The following is a 16423-nucleotide window of genomic DNA, read 5'->3' as shown; positions in this document are numbered from 1 at the left end:
AGGAATTCCCTACCTGCATACTGTACACGCCAGCAGGCACGTGCGTGCTCACACACACACACACACACACACTTGTGTGCATGAGACTTGCTCCAGAGCTGTGACCAGCGAGGAACAAGGCATCTGGGTCGGACAGGAAGAAATGAATTGGACAGTCTGGTTCTCCCCGACCACACCTTACAAGGCATCTGTAGGAAGAACCCAGTGTTTAGACTCTGTCATTTGCATGCCTGTCTGGAAGCTGGAATGCTATCCTTGTGTTCCACAGACGCGGTACTAAGGCGCAGCTTCTGCAGCGCCAGGCTCGCTGTGGGGCAAGCGCTCTCATTCCTTTGGAGTAATTAAGTACCTAGAGGTGGGATGACTGGTCACAAGTTTATCTTCTCAGAGGTAAAACCTAGGCCAAGCTTGTCATCGTCCTCCTGCTCCAGTCCCCAGAGTGCTGGGATTGCATCGGGCCACCATGCCTGGCCTAGGTTTTTCTTCTGTGGATGTCGGGAGGGACACCATGGGTACTTGAGGGCACAGTTACAGGATGGGATATGCTCAGTAGCACAGAGCTGATGACACACGGGACAACGCCAATTCACTTCAGGGTAACTGTGGTGAGAGGAGGCAGCCACATGTGCAGACTGGACGATGTCTTAAACAATATTCTAAGATGTGCATTGTCATTAGGCAGGGTAGCAGCTGAGTGGTCATCTAGGGTGGGACAGCAGTCACAGGAAGTGATGAAGCGATGGTCCTGTCATCCTTTTATTTACATTTCTTCTTTGTGTATTTTTGGTTTTTCGAGACAGGGTTTCTGTTCAGGACAGCTTTGGCTGTCCTGGAACTGGCTTTATAGACCAGGCTGGGCTCAAGCTCACAGAGACCCGCCTGACTCTGCCTCCCGAGTGTTGGGATTGAAGGCGTGCGCCACTACACCAGACTTTATTTATCTTTTTAGTTAGTCTTTGGGTGCTGGGGATTGACTCGGGGCCTTTTGCACACAGAACTAGTGTTTTCCCAGTGTGTTGTGTCTCTGGCCCAGTTTACTTTTGTTTAATTCATTTTTTTGCTTATTTAATTAATTAATGTTTTCATTTGGTTGGTTTTGGTTTTGTTTGTTCGTTTTGAGACAGGGTCTTGCTATGTGACACTAGCTGACCTGGAACTTGCTGTATAGACCAGGCTGACCTTTGACCTTAAAGAGACATACCTGTCTCCACTTCTCCAGTACTGTGATTAAAGGAATGTGCCATCATAGGTGGCTTATTTAACATTTAATTGCTTACTGTGTTTATTGGTGCACGTGTGAAAGTCATAGAGCAGCCATGGGAATCAGCTCTCTGCTTCATCTGTGTGAATCCTGGGGGTTGAGCTCAGGTCATCAGGCTCGGCAGCAAGACCCTTTACCGTCTCACCAGTCCAGCATTTTATTCTGAGACAGTCTTCGAGTCTGGGTGGATTTGAACTCACTCTCTAATCCAGGCAGGCTTTGAATTTGCAGTTTTCCTGCTGGACCCCTCAGCTAGCTGAGACTCCAGGCCTGTGCACCCAGGCCATGCTGGCTTTACTTCTTAATTTAGCTGCTTCTTTCACAAGTGTGTACAAACTTAATACCTGGTTGGGCTGAGAGTGTAGCTCAGTGGTAAGAGTATCCACCCGGTCCTAGCCTGACACCACCCAAAAGCAAAACTGTCAATCCATACACTTTAAAACATGTACATTTTAGTGAGCATCAACGGTCCCCTCTTTGTGTTTTTATAAATTTGTGGGAAGAGCCTTGTTAATGGCCGTACCCAATGACCCTGGCCCACACTTCCAGGTCAGCGAGATCTTGGAACCAAGTGGCCCTGTGGACCTGACCCTTTCTGCCCTAGCCCTGGGTGGCTTTGTGAAGAATCTAACATTGGGTCCCTCCTACAGAAACCTCGTTCACAGCGTGGGTTGCGGGTAACCAGATTGTCATAAATTCACTTCTTCTCAGTAGATTAGCCAAGTGGACTCATGCCCAGTGCTCAGATTTAAGCATGTGTACCAGGAGAGGCTTCGGATTGTGACAAGCCATGTGAACATGCTCAGATTTGGAAGTCAAAGGGTCCCGTTGACTTCCTTCTCGTGCAGCCAGAGGACAGAAAGAGCCCCTCTTGCCCAGCTGACCCAGGGCAAGTGCCAAATGCTGCTCCTGTTGGCCGGCTTCAGTGCTCCACCCACCATGACTCCTGGCTCTGCCGGCAGGCAGGCTCTCTGGTCAGCTGCCTTCCAGCCAGGGCTGGCTCTGTCCAAGCCAAACAGTATGGCTAAGGCAGGGAGAGGGCACTCTGCCCAGACAAAGCAGGGAAGAGGTGGGCGTTGGGGGGGGGCAGGGAAAAGCAACAGATGTTCCTGCCCCCCACCCCCGCCGGGGGTGGGGGTGTCCACTTTGGTTAAATGTTTGACCAAGCAAGATCTCTACATGCTTCCAAAAGTCAAAAGTCTACACAGTGAGCCTGCCCCCCTGCCTGCCCTTACTTACCATGCCCCCCCCCAAACAGCCAGTTTCTTTCTTGTTTTTCTTCCCTGAATAATTTCTTTTTCTAAAGATAAGTAGACATGTGTAGGTTTGACCGTTCCCTCCCTCCCTCCCTCTGCTCTTTTGTGCTTTTTCTCTCTCTCTCTCTTTTAAAAGAAACACATTAGTTTATTTATAGGAGCGGGTTGGCGTGCCCACATGCCAGGTGCACATATGGAGGTCAGGGGGTAGCTTAAAGGCTTTCTGCATATGAGTACCAGGGGTTGAACTCAGGTCACCTGGCTTGGTGGCAAGCACCTTTATCTGCTGAGTCATCTTGCTGGCACGGTGCTTTTTTTTTTTTTTTTTTTTTTTTTTTCCCCCCCTTACTTAAGAGAAAGCGTTTTTGATCAGCCACCCTGATGCTTGTTGCTAGCAGTCCAGGTTAGCACGTTGACAAGAGAGTGACCTGGTGCTGAGCATTTCTGTGTTATCTCAAGCCTGGGTTCTAAGTGACTCTCTCTCCCCTCTCCCAACGCAGATGGGGGCAGCCACAGCATCCAGGACTCCCAGGTTCCCAGTCTGGTCTCCAGGACCGACAGTTCCCCCTCCAGTCCCACCAGACACAACTGGGAGATGAATTATCAAGAGGCGGCAATCTACCTCCAGGTGAGTGCATCTAGGTCCACACCTGGGGGTGGGGAGTGGGTCCTTAGGACCACTTGTATGGTTCAGACCACCTCCTCTTGCCTGTGAGTCAAGATGTCGGACTCTGCCTGTACACCGCCACGTTCCACCATGACAACAATGGACTAAACCTCTGAAACCGTAAGCCACCCCAGTTAAATGCTTTTCTTTATAAGAGTTGCTGTGGTCAAGCTGGACACACACCTTTAATCCCAACACTTAGGAGGCAGAGGCAGATCTCTGTGAGTTTAAGGCCAGCATGATCTACAGTGCGAGTTCCAGGACAGGCTCCTACGCTACATGGAGAAACCCTGTCTTGAAAAACAAAACAAACAAGAAAACAAACAAACAAAAAGAGTTGCCGTGGTCATGGTATCCCGTCACAGCAATAGAAACCCTAAGGCAAACCTAATAAGGGGTTTCAAGCCAGGTGTGATGGCTGCGACTGAGGCAGGAGAAGCACAAGTTTGAGACCTGCCTGGTCGTCATAGTGAGGATACATAGTTAAATCCAGATTCTACATATAGAGAACTGTTTTTTAAAGATGTCTTTTCATTGTTATTGCTGTTGTTCTGAGACAGGATCTCTCTATGTAACCTTGGCTTTCCCAGAACTTCCTATTAGACCAGGCTGGCCTAGAACTCACAGAGATCCTCCTGCCTCTGCCTCCTGAGTGCTGGATTAAAGGCGTGAACCGCCATTGCCCAGCCACAGCATCAGCTTTTAACAGTAAAATGTACAGCAGAGCTCAGATCCCAGTGGGTTCGGTCTGTGCTGGAGGACCGTCCAGCTGGGGTCAGGGCCAGCCCCTCATCCCTCCTGCAGCCATGGTGGAGAAGGCCCGGTCCAGGTCACTGGATATGTGGGTCTCTGGCCCTGGCTCTTCTCACATTTGCCTGTTAACTTTCTCACTCACCCTTGGGCGCCATGAGCTTCGAGGTTCTGTCGTCCCGGAGACTTGAAGCCCATAGAACAGTGGCCTGGGGTGGACAGTCTGTACACAAGCCCAAAGCTTTCTCCAGGAGCTGTGTTAGATTCTGTGAATTCTCAGTCTGTCTTTGCTGTTGGAAACAACATGCCCCATCCCCTGGGTGGTTGTGAGTCCTGGGGTTCAGAGCTGAGCCCTCCCAACAGGCTCTCTTTAGGTACACCTTCCTCCCTAGCAGCTGGTTAGAAAAAAGTTGCAAGAGCCAGGTGTTGGTGGTGCAGGCCTTTAATCCCAGCATTTGGGAGGCAGAGGCAAGTGGATCTCTGTGAGTTCGAGGCCAGCCTGGTTAATAGAGTGAGTTCCAGGACAGGCTGCAAAGCAACCCTGTCTAGAGAAACCCTGTCTAGAAAGAAGAGAGAGAGAGAGAGAGAGAGAGAGAGAGAGAGAGAAATTTCACAAGAATTACATATTTTAGTAATTGAAAACAGAGGCTTCCAGGCCTTCTCTGTCCCTGGAGACCACGGTGAGATGGTGAGAGACTCCACCCTGTACAGACCACAGGGCCTTTCAGCCTCCCCTGGCCACAACCCTGCTTCCTCTGTCTGGCCTGCGGTTTGTCTTCTATTGCTGATGTGGGATAGCAACGTCCAGCTTTCAGGAAGTGACCAAGGCCCCTGTCAGCTCCAGCCAAGGCCTCCTCAGAAGGGGAAGAGGGCCACGGGATGGCAGGGGCTGTCCCCCAGTGCGACTGCTGTCCCACTACCTTCCTGGATGTGTGCCTTGGCCTCGGTCACCTGCCCCAGCACCTCCCCAGATGCCGCCTCGGCATGTGATGTCTGCTCAAGTTCTCCTGTCTTTGTAGGAAGGCCAGAACAATGACAAGTTCTTCACCCACCCCAAGGATGCCAGAGCACTGGCCGCCTACCTCTTCGCACACAACCACCTCTTCTACCTGATGGAGCTGCTCACGGCCCTGCTGCTGCTGCTGCTGTCGCTGTGCGAGTCACCCGCCGTCCCCGCGCTCAGGCTCGGCATTTACGTGAGTGCTCTGGGAAAAGGAGCCACAGCGCCTTGTCAGCCCTTTAAGGGGACCTAAGGGGGAACATTCTAGAAGCACAGAGAGAAGACCCAGCTGCGCCCTGTTCCCAGCTAGAGGAGGTGCTCCTCTGTTTCAAGTGACTCCACAGACAGGCTGGGGCCTTGAGAGCCCACTCAGAGGCCTGTCCTACAGGGCCACCCTGTGGTCAGGTCTGGGAGAGCCACAGCTCACGTGGGTGAAGTCCCCTGAGGGTCTTCCCCGGGTCCTTCCCTTTCCATCAGTGGGGAAGCGTAGTTACAGAGTTTGCTGTCCACATATCCCTCTTTTTAAAAGAATTACTTCTTACGTGTGTGTGTGTGTGTGTGTGTGTGTGTGTACACATGCACTCATGCCAGGGCACATGTATGGTATTTAGAGGAAAACTTGTGGAGTGAGTTCTCTTTCTGTCTGTCTGTGGGATCCAGGCGGTAGAACTCAGGTAGGTCATTAGGCCTACAAGGCAATTGAGAAGAACTCAGGTCACTAGGCCTACAAGGCAAGGGAGTGCCTTTACCCAACTGAGCCACCCCCCCCCCAGCCCTAGCAGCCTGCTAGATGCAGATGGCTGTTCAATTGTTACCTTTTACCTTTTTGCTTATAATCCCCTGTTCTTGCTTCCAGATGCCTTTCGTGGGTTTTTTGTTTTTTGTTTTGTTTTTTTTTAAGTCCTGCACAGTTCTCCCTAGAACAACCAGAGCCTCGAGCTGCTTTCTAACTTCACACGGTGTGGGTCTGCATTTCTCTCCGTTGAATGTCAAGTTTATTCTTAGCCGTCTGGGGAAAGCTCTGTCTCCAAGGCCTAGTCTGGCATCTTGAGGTCTGGTGTGTGGGTGTGGGTGTGTGTATGTGTGCGAGCCTCGGAAGAAGTCCCAGGAGAGGAGTGGTGCCATGGACGGGCTCCCCAGATATGGCCTCCACCTCTCTGACTGCAGGTCCATGCCACCCTGGAGCTGTTCGCCCTCATGGTGGTGGTGTTTGAGCTCTGCATGAAGCTGCGGTGGCTGGGCTTCCACACATTCGTCCGGCACAAACGCACCATGCTCAAGGTACTATATCTGTCCATCTCATGGAGTGAGTTCCCCCGGGTCCCTGAGACACCTGGATCTATGGCTCCATTTAAAATCCCCCTGGGCCCAGCGTATGCTGGTGGGCTGATTTGCATATACGTGGTCACGGGGGGGGGGGGGGTGGGGTGGGGGGGTGGGGGGGAGTGTGATGGTCTTCTCATGTCATATTCCAACCAGAGAATGAGCAGTGTCTCAGGCCCAGAGGGTGGGATTCAGACCCAGCTCTGTGACCTCACTGGGACCACGCCAAAGGCCATGCAGTCTGTCCAGGAAAACATCCCCCCAAGGGCTGAGTCCTCAAGGGCTTCCTGGTGCCATGAGGATGCTGGGAGGGTATCAGTGAGCACCCAAGGACAGGTGGCATCTCACTGTAGAGAGGACCCACATGCCAGCTTTGTCTCAGGCCACACATCTGGACTGGCTGGCTGCAGGAGGGCTCACCACTGCTATTGAGACAGGCAGACACAGGAGGAGCTCTGCGGTCCCTGTGGGCTCTCTCTGCCCATCGGTGTCTGCTCAGTACATCGGAAGCTGGGTCAGGGAGATAACCATGTCCTGCATTCCCAACCCCAGACGTCTGTCCTGGTGGTACAGTTCATCGAAGCTATTGTGGTGCTGGTGCGGCAGACCTCCCACATGCGGGTGACCCGGGCACTACGCTGCATTTTCCTGGTGGACTGTCGGTACTGTGGCGGCGTGCGGCGGTAAGGCCTGGCCCTCCAGGCTGGCAGGGAGAGGAGTGAGCAGGAGTTGGGTTGACTGGTCCCCTCCCAATCCTGCTTCTGGGGGCAGTGTCAGCACATTAGCTTCAGCACGGCGGAGGGTGTATTTCTGGGAAGTGTGCTCACTCTGGCCGAGGCTCCTTCCCTATCTTGGCCCTACAAGATAGCCTAAGGCTGACTTCTCAGAGCTGTCCTGCAGGCTCCTCCCACCTAGTCCAGAACTCTGAGCTTGAGCTGACCCAGCCTAGGATTAAAGCCATCCTTGGAGACTCCCTCCAGTCACTTGGCCAGGGACCCGCTGATGGCAGGGAATGAGCACTTGATCCTTTGTGTCTGCAGCTAGAAACAACTATCCTGGGAGTGGGTGGCTTAGTACCTGTGTGTGCATGTGCCCTCCAACCTACGGAAGGTGACCTTGGTCCCCACAGGCCACATGTAGCCTCTTGCAACACCTTCCCTCTTAGCGTGGAGGTGGCAGCTCCTGCCTTGGTTGTCCCTGTCATCCACTGAGTGGAGGCCCTCAGGTGCGTTAGGATTAAGCTAAGCATGGAGCCCTCCGGGGTACAGTAGGAAGAGGCAGCGTCCCAGGTCACCTTCAGGGGTACAGTAGGAAGAGGCAGCGTCCCAGGTCACGTTCAGGGGTGCAGTAGGAAGAGGCAGCGTCCCAGGTCACGTTCAGGGGTACAGTAGGAAGAGGCAGCGTCCCAGGTCACGTTCAGGGGTACAGTAGGAAGAGGCAGCGTCCCAGGTCACGTTCAGGGGTACAGTAGGAAGAGGCAGCGTCCCAGGTCACGTTCAGGGGTACAGTAGGAAGAGGCAGCGTCCCAGGTCACCTTCAGGGGTACAGTAGGAAGAGGCAGCGGCCCAGGTCACGTTCCCACCAGGTCACGTTCCCACCAGCCTGTCTGCTGGAGGCACGGATGGCCCCTCCCACCGCTGCCCACCTCTCAGCTGGCTGTCTCTCTCCCCAGCAACCTGCGGCAGATCTTCCAGTCCCTGCCGCCCTTCATGGACATCCTTTTGTTGCTGCTTTTCTTCATGATCATCTTTGCTATCCTGGGTGAGCGCCGTGCGTCCCCCCCACCAGCCAGTCCCGAAACACACGTCACCCACAGGCCAGGAAGGCCGTGTCCCGGGGGCTTTATGCATGCACGCAGAGTGGCTCAGCAGCCAGGGCCTCAGTTGCTCACAGCTCTGGAGGCTATAAACCGGCACCTCCCCTCTACATCCCCACCTGCTGAAAGGCCAGGTCAGCTGGGTCTCACTGTGTAGGCCCAGGCTGGCTTAGAACCTTTGAGCTCTCTGCCTCAGTCTCCCGAATGTTGGGATTACACATGTGCACTGCCTGCCACCCACTCTGGTCGAATCAGATTCGGCATCTGTGTGGAGGCAGGGGCTTTCCCCTGGGTCATGATTGTAAGGCTCCCGGGGAAGGGTGAGAGGAAAGGCAGGAGGGAGGGGAGGGGAGAGGAGGGAGGAGGGAAGGGTGACAGGAAGGAAAGAGGGAGGGATGGAGGAGGAAGGAAGGAAGGAAAGAACAGCACCCTGCCCAGGGCCTTGGCTGCCTTCGCATGACTTGGCTGTTGTGCCCTCAGCGCAGAGGCAGTCAGCTGCCTGCATCTATGGTCCAGCCCACAGATGTGATTACTGTGAAAACTCTACATCTTAAAATTCAATTTTATGCAACAGATTTCTAGCCCTTTCTAAAGGCTGGAGCTGACAGAGTCAACACTCATTCCCAGGTGTCAGCAGGTTAACATGTGGCGGCCCAGGGGCTCTCCAGTGTGCCTCAGTCCTCACCACGCCCTAGTGCCCTCTCCCAGCCTCCTCTCTGGCTCTCACTCATTTTAGACCCTCCCAGCTCCCTCACGTTCCCCACCCACCCCCGCCTTGGGAGTTTCCACTTCTAACATCACTCTTGGTCTGTGTGTGTTTTTTTTTTTTTTTTCTGCCACAATCTAGGTTTCTACTTATTCTCCACTAACCCTTCCGACCCAGTAAGTAAATAGGTCTTGGTCATTTGCTTTATGGGGAGGCTCTTCTGCCAGACAGGGTAGCTGGGAGGACCCTGGCCCTGTTTAGAAGAGTACCCTGCCCGGTTTCTGGTTCCCAAGAGTCCCCATCCCTCAGACCTGAGCTGCTGCTTTCCCTGACAGCCAAGGGGCCTCCTTTTGCTGTTCTTATAGGCTAAGCTTCCAGGTTCAGGGTTGGAATGCTGGAGTGTTCTAGTAGACAGCAGAGGAGGAGGCCTCACTCCAGGCCTCCATGGACACTGCCCCTCTGCTTAGATGCCCTGTGTATTCCAAGGAGGAAGGGGGAGAGGTGAGCCCTGCGAGTGACTATCCAGGCTGGTCCACACATCCCCACCCTTTCCTTGTAGTACTTCAACACCTTGGAGAACAGCATCGTCAACCTGTTCGTTCTTCTGACCACAGCCAAGTAAGCCAGGGTCCACTCCCACCGCTGGCCTCGCCCCAGCCCAGGGCTGTCTCCTTCCTCCCAAGGTTCTCCCCATCTCAGTGCACACGGGGCTGAGCGGAGGGAAAGGGGGTGGCTGGGAGTGCAGGGGAGCAGCTGTCTCTGTCAAGGCGCATCCATAGAGATTGAGGTGACCCTGTGCCATGCAGCTTTCCAGACGTGATGATGCCCTCCTACTCCCGGAGCTCCTGGTCCTGCATCTTCTTCATCGTGTACCTCTCCATTGAGCTGTACTTCATCATGAACTTGGTGAGTGTCTGCAGTGGGCTCAGGGATGGAGATGTCAGGACACCAAGCAGGTGTGTCCCAGGTCCACAGTCAGGTGTGGGGCCTGCAGAATGTTTGAGGACGGCCAGGGTTCCCTGGCTCCGTGCCCCCATCGCCATAGATGATGCTGGGTTTTACAGCAAGGCGATTCTCACCTCTGCATCCTTCCCTCCTTAAAGTAAGCATTTTGCCCCCAATGAAGCCAGCCAGGCACTGTGCGGAGAGGACTGAACACAGATGCAGGGCGGCAGTGCTGTGGTTTTGCCACCACCGTATGCAGGAGAGGCAGCTGAGAATCAGGTGGACGGAGGGACATGTGTGCCCATCACACTCTGCAAACACTGGTGGCGTCAACATTACAGAGAGAAGGAGAGCCCTGCTGTGGACCTCACGTGCCAGCCGAGGGCACTGTTAGCCTTTAGACTGGTGATGTGTTTGTACATTCTGCAGGATTTCCTTAATAGCCACAAAGACGGAAGGTTTGCACGCAGAGGCGGTTGTAAATGACCATGAAGGAACTGAGGTAGTTTGTAATTAGCTTCCAGACCAGCCACACCCCAAAGCTCTCCACCGCCTCTGAAGTTGTAAGCAGCCTGTGGGCCAGCAGGTGTGTGTGCTTTCTGGCAGCTTTTGCCCATCCCACTTCCAGACAGCGCCAGACCCCACAAGGCAAGGGCTTGGTCCCCAAACTTCAGGCAGCTATAAGCACCAGGGGACCCCTTTGCTTCTGGCTCAGTGGTTGCATAGCAGGGTCCCTGCAACCCTCACCTTAGGGTCAGTGATTTCCTTGGGGACTCGTAGAACTAGGAAGATCTGTTTGCAGGTTTATAGTAAAGGAACTGCAAGGAGTCCAGATGAGATTTGTACGGGCACAGTGGACACTCTCCTGTCCTCTCCCGACTTGCCCCTGCAGGAACCTCCAGGCTCTCTAGAAACACCCCACACTCCATCCTTTGGGTTTTCAGAGACTCCGTTACAAAGGCATGGTGGAAGTGTGGACAGCCACAGGGGACTGCACAGAAAGAATGTGGCACAGCGCTTCCAGGTTGAGTGGGCAAAGCTTGTCTGCCTCAACGTTCCTCCTCCAGAATGGGGCGAGGCTCCGGGATGCAGAGGGTCTGTTGACTGGAACATGGGGAAAGGCAGGGGATTTCTGTGTGGCCGGCACCAAGTCAGAACAATAGGGAAGGCTTGGGCCCAATGCCACACGCCTGCAACCCTGGCACTCAGGTGGAGGATGCAAGGACATAGCAAACTCCAGACCAGCCATGGCTACATACATCGTAAGACTGTCTCAAAAAAATAAGAGAGGGCCAGTGTGATAGCTCAGCAGGTAAAAGCATTTGCCTACAAGCCTCACAGCCTGAGTAGCGTAGAACGGCCCCCAAAAGTTGTCCTGTGGCCCCCAAATTGCACTATAGCACATATGCTCACACAGACACACACACATGCGTGCGTGTGCACACACACACAGTAATTACTTTTAGTAAGTTTTATTGGCGTCCAATCACAGCCCTGTGTTTACTCTCATCTGTGGCCGATCCCTCCTTGGAAACAGCCCCGCCATAGGGTCGTGTAAACTTGTAACAGAGCCCATCTGCCCATACCTCCGCAAGTCTTTCCTACATGGCCTTTGGTGGAAAAATGCGTGCTTTCAATCTACATGGAAAACAATGAGGGGGTGGGCGGGGGGGGGGGGTTGAAAGAACAGGATAGCTCACTCAAAGCATCTTTGAACGGCTGTGTATCTGTCAGATCTTCCCCATCCTCTGTTCCCCTCGTTAATGAATTGACTTTGCTCTAGGGCAGTTCTGGAATGTTCTTTTCTGGCATGCAGGCCTCCTTCTCCCCACCTACCTCCCACCCCCCATCCCTGGAACCTCACAGGAAGCTGTGACTCACAAGAAAAGTAACCGTGGTAGTAGGAGGAGGCTCCAGGGTTGATGTCCCTGGCCTGTCCTCTGGCTGTTGGGGACAGAAGAGGGGCCTGAGGAATACCCATCGATAGTGCCTTCAGGAGAGAAATGTGCAAAGGGCAGCAATTCATGTCCTTGAGGTTTTGAGTAGCTGTCCCCTATCCTGGGCAGTAAAGCCCACCAGAAGGCCTCCTTAGTGCCCCCTGGGTGGCTGGATGAAAGCCCTGTCCGGGGGTGGGGGGGGCAGAGGGTGACCCCTGAGCCCTGCAGACCCACTCAGAGGATAGCCAAGGCTCCATGCTTGTCCCTTTCAGCTCCTGGCTGTGGTGTTCGACACCTTCAACGACATCGAAAAGCGCAAGTTCAAGTCTTTGCTGCTGCATAAGCGATCCGCCATCCAGCACGCCTACGGCCTGCTCGCCAGCCATCGGGTAGGGCACTGGGGCCGAGGCACGGAGGGGGAGTTCATTCTCTCTCCCTACCAGAAGCATCCCTTTTGGCATGAATGGCAGAAAATGCAGGTGCCAAAATGCAGATTGAGATAACTGTCCTCCCCCCCACACCCACGCCCCCCCCCCAGCATGATGCCATCTGCATCCTCACGTCCCTGTGACTCACCACACTGCCTTCCTTCTCCCCCCAGAGGCCGGCCGGCATCTCCTATAGACAGTTCGAAGGTCTGATGCGCTTCTACAAGCCCCGGATGAGTGCTAGGGAGCGCTTCCTGACTTTCAAGGCCCTGAATCAGAGCAACACACCACTGCTCAGGTAAGAGCCAGGAGCCAGCGTGGCCAGACCCCACCCCCCACCCCTACAGTGAAGCAGTTCCGGGCACTAGGAGGGGGGCTGCAGAGGGGCCTTTGAGGGGTACACCACAACTCTCACATGGTCATTGGTCATCTTTTGCAAGCCACAGAAGCCCAGCAACCGTCCACATCAATCTGATTTGACTGAAAAGAAATGTGTGAGGCTGGATGTGGTGATTTATCCCTCTAATGTTAATACATAATACCCTGAAGCAGGAGGATTGGAAACTTAGTGCCTCCCCCCCCCCCCCCGCTATGTTGTAAGTTTGAGGCCAGCATGGATTATTCCAGATCTTGTCTCAAACAAACAAATAAATCCATAGAAGGAGGTAAGACGGCTCAGTGAGTAAAGGTGCCTGGGACACATGTAAGTGGGAAGAGAGAATCAGCTCCTAAAAGTTGTCCCCTGGCCTACACAAATGCATTCCCTATACATGCACGCGCGTATGCACACACACACACTCCACTCCAGCTTGGAAGGGCTGCACCCGAGGATCTCCAATTGTGGTTGCTGACCTTGAGGCTGGTAAGTGCTAGGGTGGTGCCCACTGAGCTGGGCACCACCTGTTATGGAAGTGAGGGCTCTCTGACTGAGATCACCACTCCGTCAGTCCCCAGAGGCCACTGTTCCCCTAAGGGGCAGTGTTCCAGGGCAGAGGTTAGTGTGAACTAAGCGGATTGAGTCATCCTAGCCCCTGTAGGACAGAGGCAATCAGGGTGCTGCAGGTAAGGGCCCTGACTTAGTGCTGGGCCCCACAAAATGTCCATCTTCCTGTGAGAGGTAGCCTTGTGCAGGTGCGGGGAGCAGAGGCTGAGCGTCGTGTGTGTGTGTGTGTGTGTGTGTGTGTGTGTGTGTGTGTGTGTGAGTGTGTGACAGGCTTGCATGTGACCGCCTTTTTCACTTTTGTTTGTGACAGCCTGAAGGACTTCTATGATATTTACGAAGTTGCTGCTCTGCAGTGGAAGGTGAGGGTCCCCTATCTGCATGCAGAGATGGGAAAGGCAGCTCAGCCTTCAGTGGGATCCAGACAGCTCAGCCACAGCTGGGATCCTGACCCCATAACCCAGCCTTCCCAAGCTCACCTGAGGTGCCAGAGGATAGCATCCCTTCTCAGAGCAATGGGCCATCTGCAAATATGATCCATGCATGGAACACTATGGGCACTCAGCCCCAGCTCTCCAATTTATCATCCAGATCCCTAAATGTCACTGCTGTCCCCAGTTGAGGAGGCCTGGGCTATGTTCCCATCCCTGGCCCTGACCCCGTCTCCCCTGGACCCTTTGCATTGCAGGCAAAGAAGAACAGACAGCATTGGTTTGATGAGCTTCCCCGGACAGCCTTCCTCATCTTTAAAGGTGAGTGTGTGTGGTCCAGCTGGAAATGAGCAGTTAGCTCCAACATCAGGGAGGACCCTGATCAGTAATTCAGAAGCTAGGGCCAGCCGCCACCCATAATCCCAGCACGGGAGAGGCTGAGGCAGGAAGATGGCAAGTTTGAGATCATTCTGGGTTACATAGCAAACCCACATCTCAAATAAATAAAAGTTAAAGTGGATGCCACAGCATCCACTGGACTAGTCACCCTTTAGTTCAAGGCCAGGTTTGTGGTGGCTTTTTCATATTTTGGTTTTTGTTTTTTCAAGACAGTGTTTCTGTATGTAACCCTGACTGTCCTGGAACTCACTCTGTAGACCAGGCTGGCCTGGAACTCAGAGATCTATCTGCCTGCCTCTGCCTCCCAAGTGTCGCGTTGCTAGGGTTAAAGAGTGCCTGGCCTATGGTGGACAGTCTAACCTTAACATTTCTTGTTTCCAAACAGGCATTAACATCCTTGTAAAGTCGAAGGCCTTCCAGTATTTCATGTGTAAGTGTGAAACATAGCAGCTCCGGGCCCCTGCCCTCCTGAGTCCTTTGTTCTTGAAGGTGAAAGGACAAGAGACCTGAAGGTGCCAAGCACGTGGCTCTGTCCCCAGCACCCCTCAAAAAAAGGGCAAGATTCTGAGACCCAGGCATACCTGGATTACCGAGCTGATTATGTGTGGCAGTTACGTGATGCATGGTCACTTCCTAGTCTTCTGGACCCCGGTTCAGTTCTGTGTCTCTGTTGCAGACCTGGTCCTTTTGGGACCACAGTGTTGATGGGTTCCTCCTGTTTCAGTTTGCCTCCTCTGCAGACCTGAGCCTGCCGCGGTGGCTAGTTAAGGAAGAGTGTGACTGTTTTCTCTCTGTCTGTCCCCCGCCGCACATACTTACTCCCTATAATTTGGTACTTACATCCAGAGTCCCTGGGTCTGACACTGTAACCATAGTGACATGTGATTCTTAACATTTAAGCTAATTGGAAAAAAAAAAAAAATCTAGTATGGTGGTTCATGACTGTAGTCCCAGCACTTGGGAGACTGAGGCAGAGTGATTGCCACAAGTTCTAGGCCAGCCTGGGCCAACAGGAAGACCTTACCCAAAGAAAACAAATTCAGAGTTTGGTAGAGTGCTCACCTGGCATTCTGGAAGCCCCGGGTCCATCCCCAGCATCACAGGGAGGAAACAACAGCAACAGTCCAGATCCCTGGCACAGTTCTTGTGCTCACTAGCTAGAAGGGAGGGGGTGGGGGGCAGCACCCTCAGGAAGGCGGCTCTCAGACCTTCCATGGATTCTGTTCAGCGGATGAGCCCTGATTCCTTCTGTGAGGAAGTGGTGTCCAGAGGCCACAGTTTGAGCAGAGCGCTTATTGCTTTGCACCAACTGTTTCCTGGCTTCCCACAGCCAGGGTCCTGCTTGCTTGTTTGTTTGTTTATTTATTGCATATTTATTTTATGCACTTTATTCAGAGGATTGATTTAAATCGAGGAGGCAAAAAGCCGTAGAAACCAACCTCCTGGCTAGGGCAGATCTTCTTAGACTCCGTCATAAATAAAAAGCATGCCTTGTATGTTGATTTTCATTTTTATTTTATTTTTATATCATTTTTATTTTCAAGACAGGGTCTCACTCTGGAACCCAGGCTGCCCCACAGTTTACTCTATATTCCAGGCTGGCCTTGAACCCATGGTCCTCCCAAGCATTGGGGTACAGATGTGAGACAATGTGCCCAGCTGGATTTTGCCTTTGTAAAGATAATAAATTATGCCCACTGTGGTGGTGCACGCCTTTAGTCCCAGCACTAAGGAGGCAGAGGCAGGTGTACAGAGCCAAGTTCCAGGACAGCTAGGCATGTTAAATAGAGAAACCCTGTCTGGAAAAACCAAAAACAAGCTATGAGTCTCTGTTGATGCTTCATTTTCAACCCCAGGGTGTTTACCTAACTTACTGCTCTGCTATATCTTGATTCCCAATGTTAACACAAGGGGCCCCTGCTGTACAAGCCCATGACCTGTGGCCCATGGTCCCAGCATCAGTCCCACCCTAGGTATGACCCTGCATCACCTGGAGCATCACCTAGGGACACACATTTGCTTAGTGTGCCGCAGGCCACCAGAAATAGTCTCTGTCTGTTATGTGGGCAGGTCACCAACTGGGACACAGTAGTCTCTTTTGTTGTTTTGAGACAGCCCCAGCTAGTCTGAGACTGATAGAACTCTCTCTGCCTCGGCTTTCCCAGGTGCTGGGATGAAAGGTCCGTGCTCTGGTTTTTCTTTATTTCATTTTATTTTGGGTTCTTAGTGCTCCCTTCCTTCATTTAACACTTTGTATTATAACTTGGTAGCATATTTATCCAGTTTCAAGTCAAATTTTCAAAACAGATTATAGTCAAGTAAGTATAGGTTATATCCATTACCTCCCAGTGGGTGACGCTTTTATCGTGGCTTATTTTTCTGCTGTGTAAAAGCGATAACAGGGCCAGCAAGATGGCTCAGGGGCTAATGGAGCTTGCTGCCAAGCCAGAAGGTCTGAGTTCAGTTTCCTCGGACCCATGTAGTGGAAGGAGGAAACCAACTCCCACAAGTCTGTTCTCTGACCACCCCGGGCACCTGGTGACACGTGCCCAACCTGGCTTCCC

General features: G+C 53.0%; 1 protein-coding gene across 2 annotated transcripts in view; it reads left to right on the top strand.

Moving 5' to 3' along the window:
- The window catches only part of Tpcn1 (two pore segment channel 1), a 52804-nt gene that overhangs the window by 24662 nt on the left and 11719 nt on the right, over window positions 1–16423 (top strand). For both annotated transcript variants that reach the window (XM_051176538.1, XM_051176539.1), the window contains exons 3-15: window positions 3018–3145; window positions 4954–5130; window positions 6102–6215; window positions 6810–6940; window positions 7930–8018; window positions 8921–8955; window positions 9339–9397; window positions 9586–9685; window positions 11934–12050; window positions 12263–12387; window positions 13343–13391; window positions 13718–13781; window positions 14245–14289. In XM_051176538.1, coding sequence (XP_051032495.1) covers window positions 3018–3145; window positions 4954–5130; window positions 6102–6215; window positions 6810–6940; window positions 7930–8018; window positions 8921–8955; window positions 9339–9397; window positions 9586–9685; window positions 11934–12050; window positions 12263–12387; window positions 13343–13391; window positions 13718–13781; window positions 14245–14289 — 1233 coding nt within the window. The remainder of the gene's footprint in view (window positions 1–3017; window positions 3146–4953; window positions 5131–6101; window positions 6216–6809; window positions 6941–7929; window positions 8019–8920; window positions 8956–9338; window positions 9398–9585; window positions 9686–11933; window positions 12051–12262; window positions 12388–13342; window positions 13392–13717; window positions 13782–14244; window positions 14290–16423) is intronic.

The sequence above is a fragment of the Phodopus roborovskii genome, unplaced genomic scaffold (genome assembly GCF_943737965.1).
Source record: "Phodopus roborovskii unplaced genomic scaffold, PHOROB, whole genome shotgun sequence".
In the NCBI taxonomy this organism is placed as follows: Eukaryota; Metazoa; Chordata; class Mammalia; order Rodentia; family Cricetidae; genus Phodopus; species Phodopus roborovskii.
This window is presented reverse-complemented; position numbering and strand designations above follow the sequence as displayed.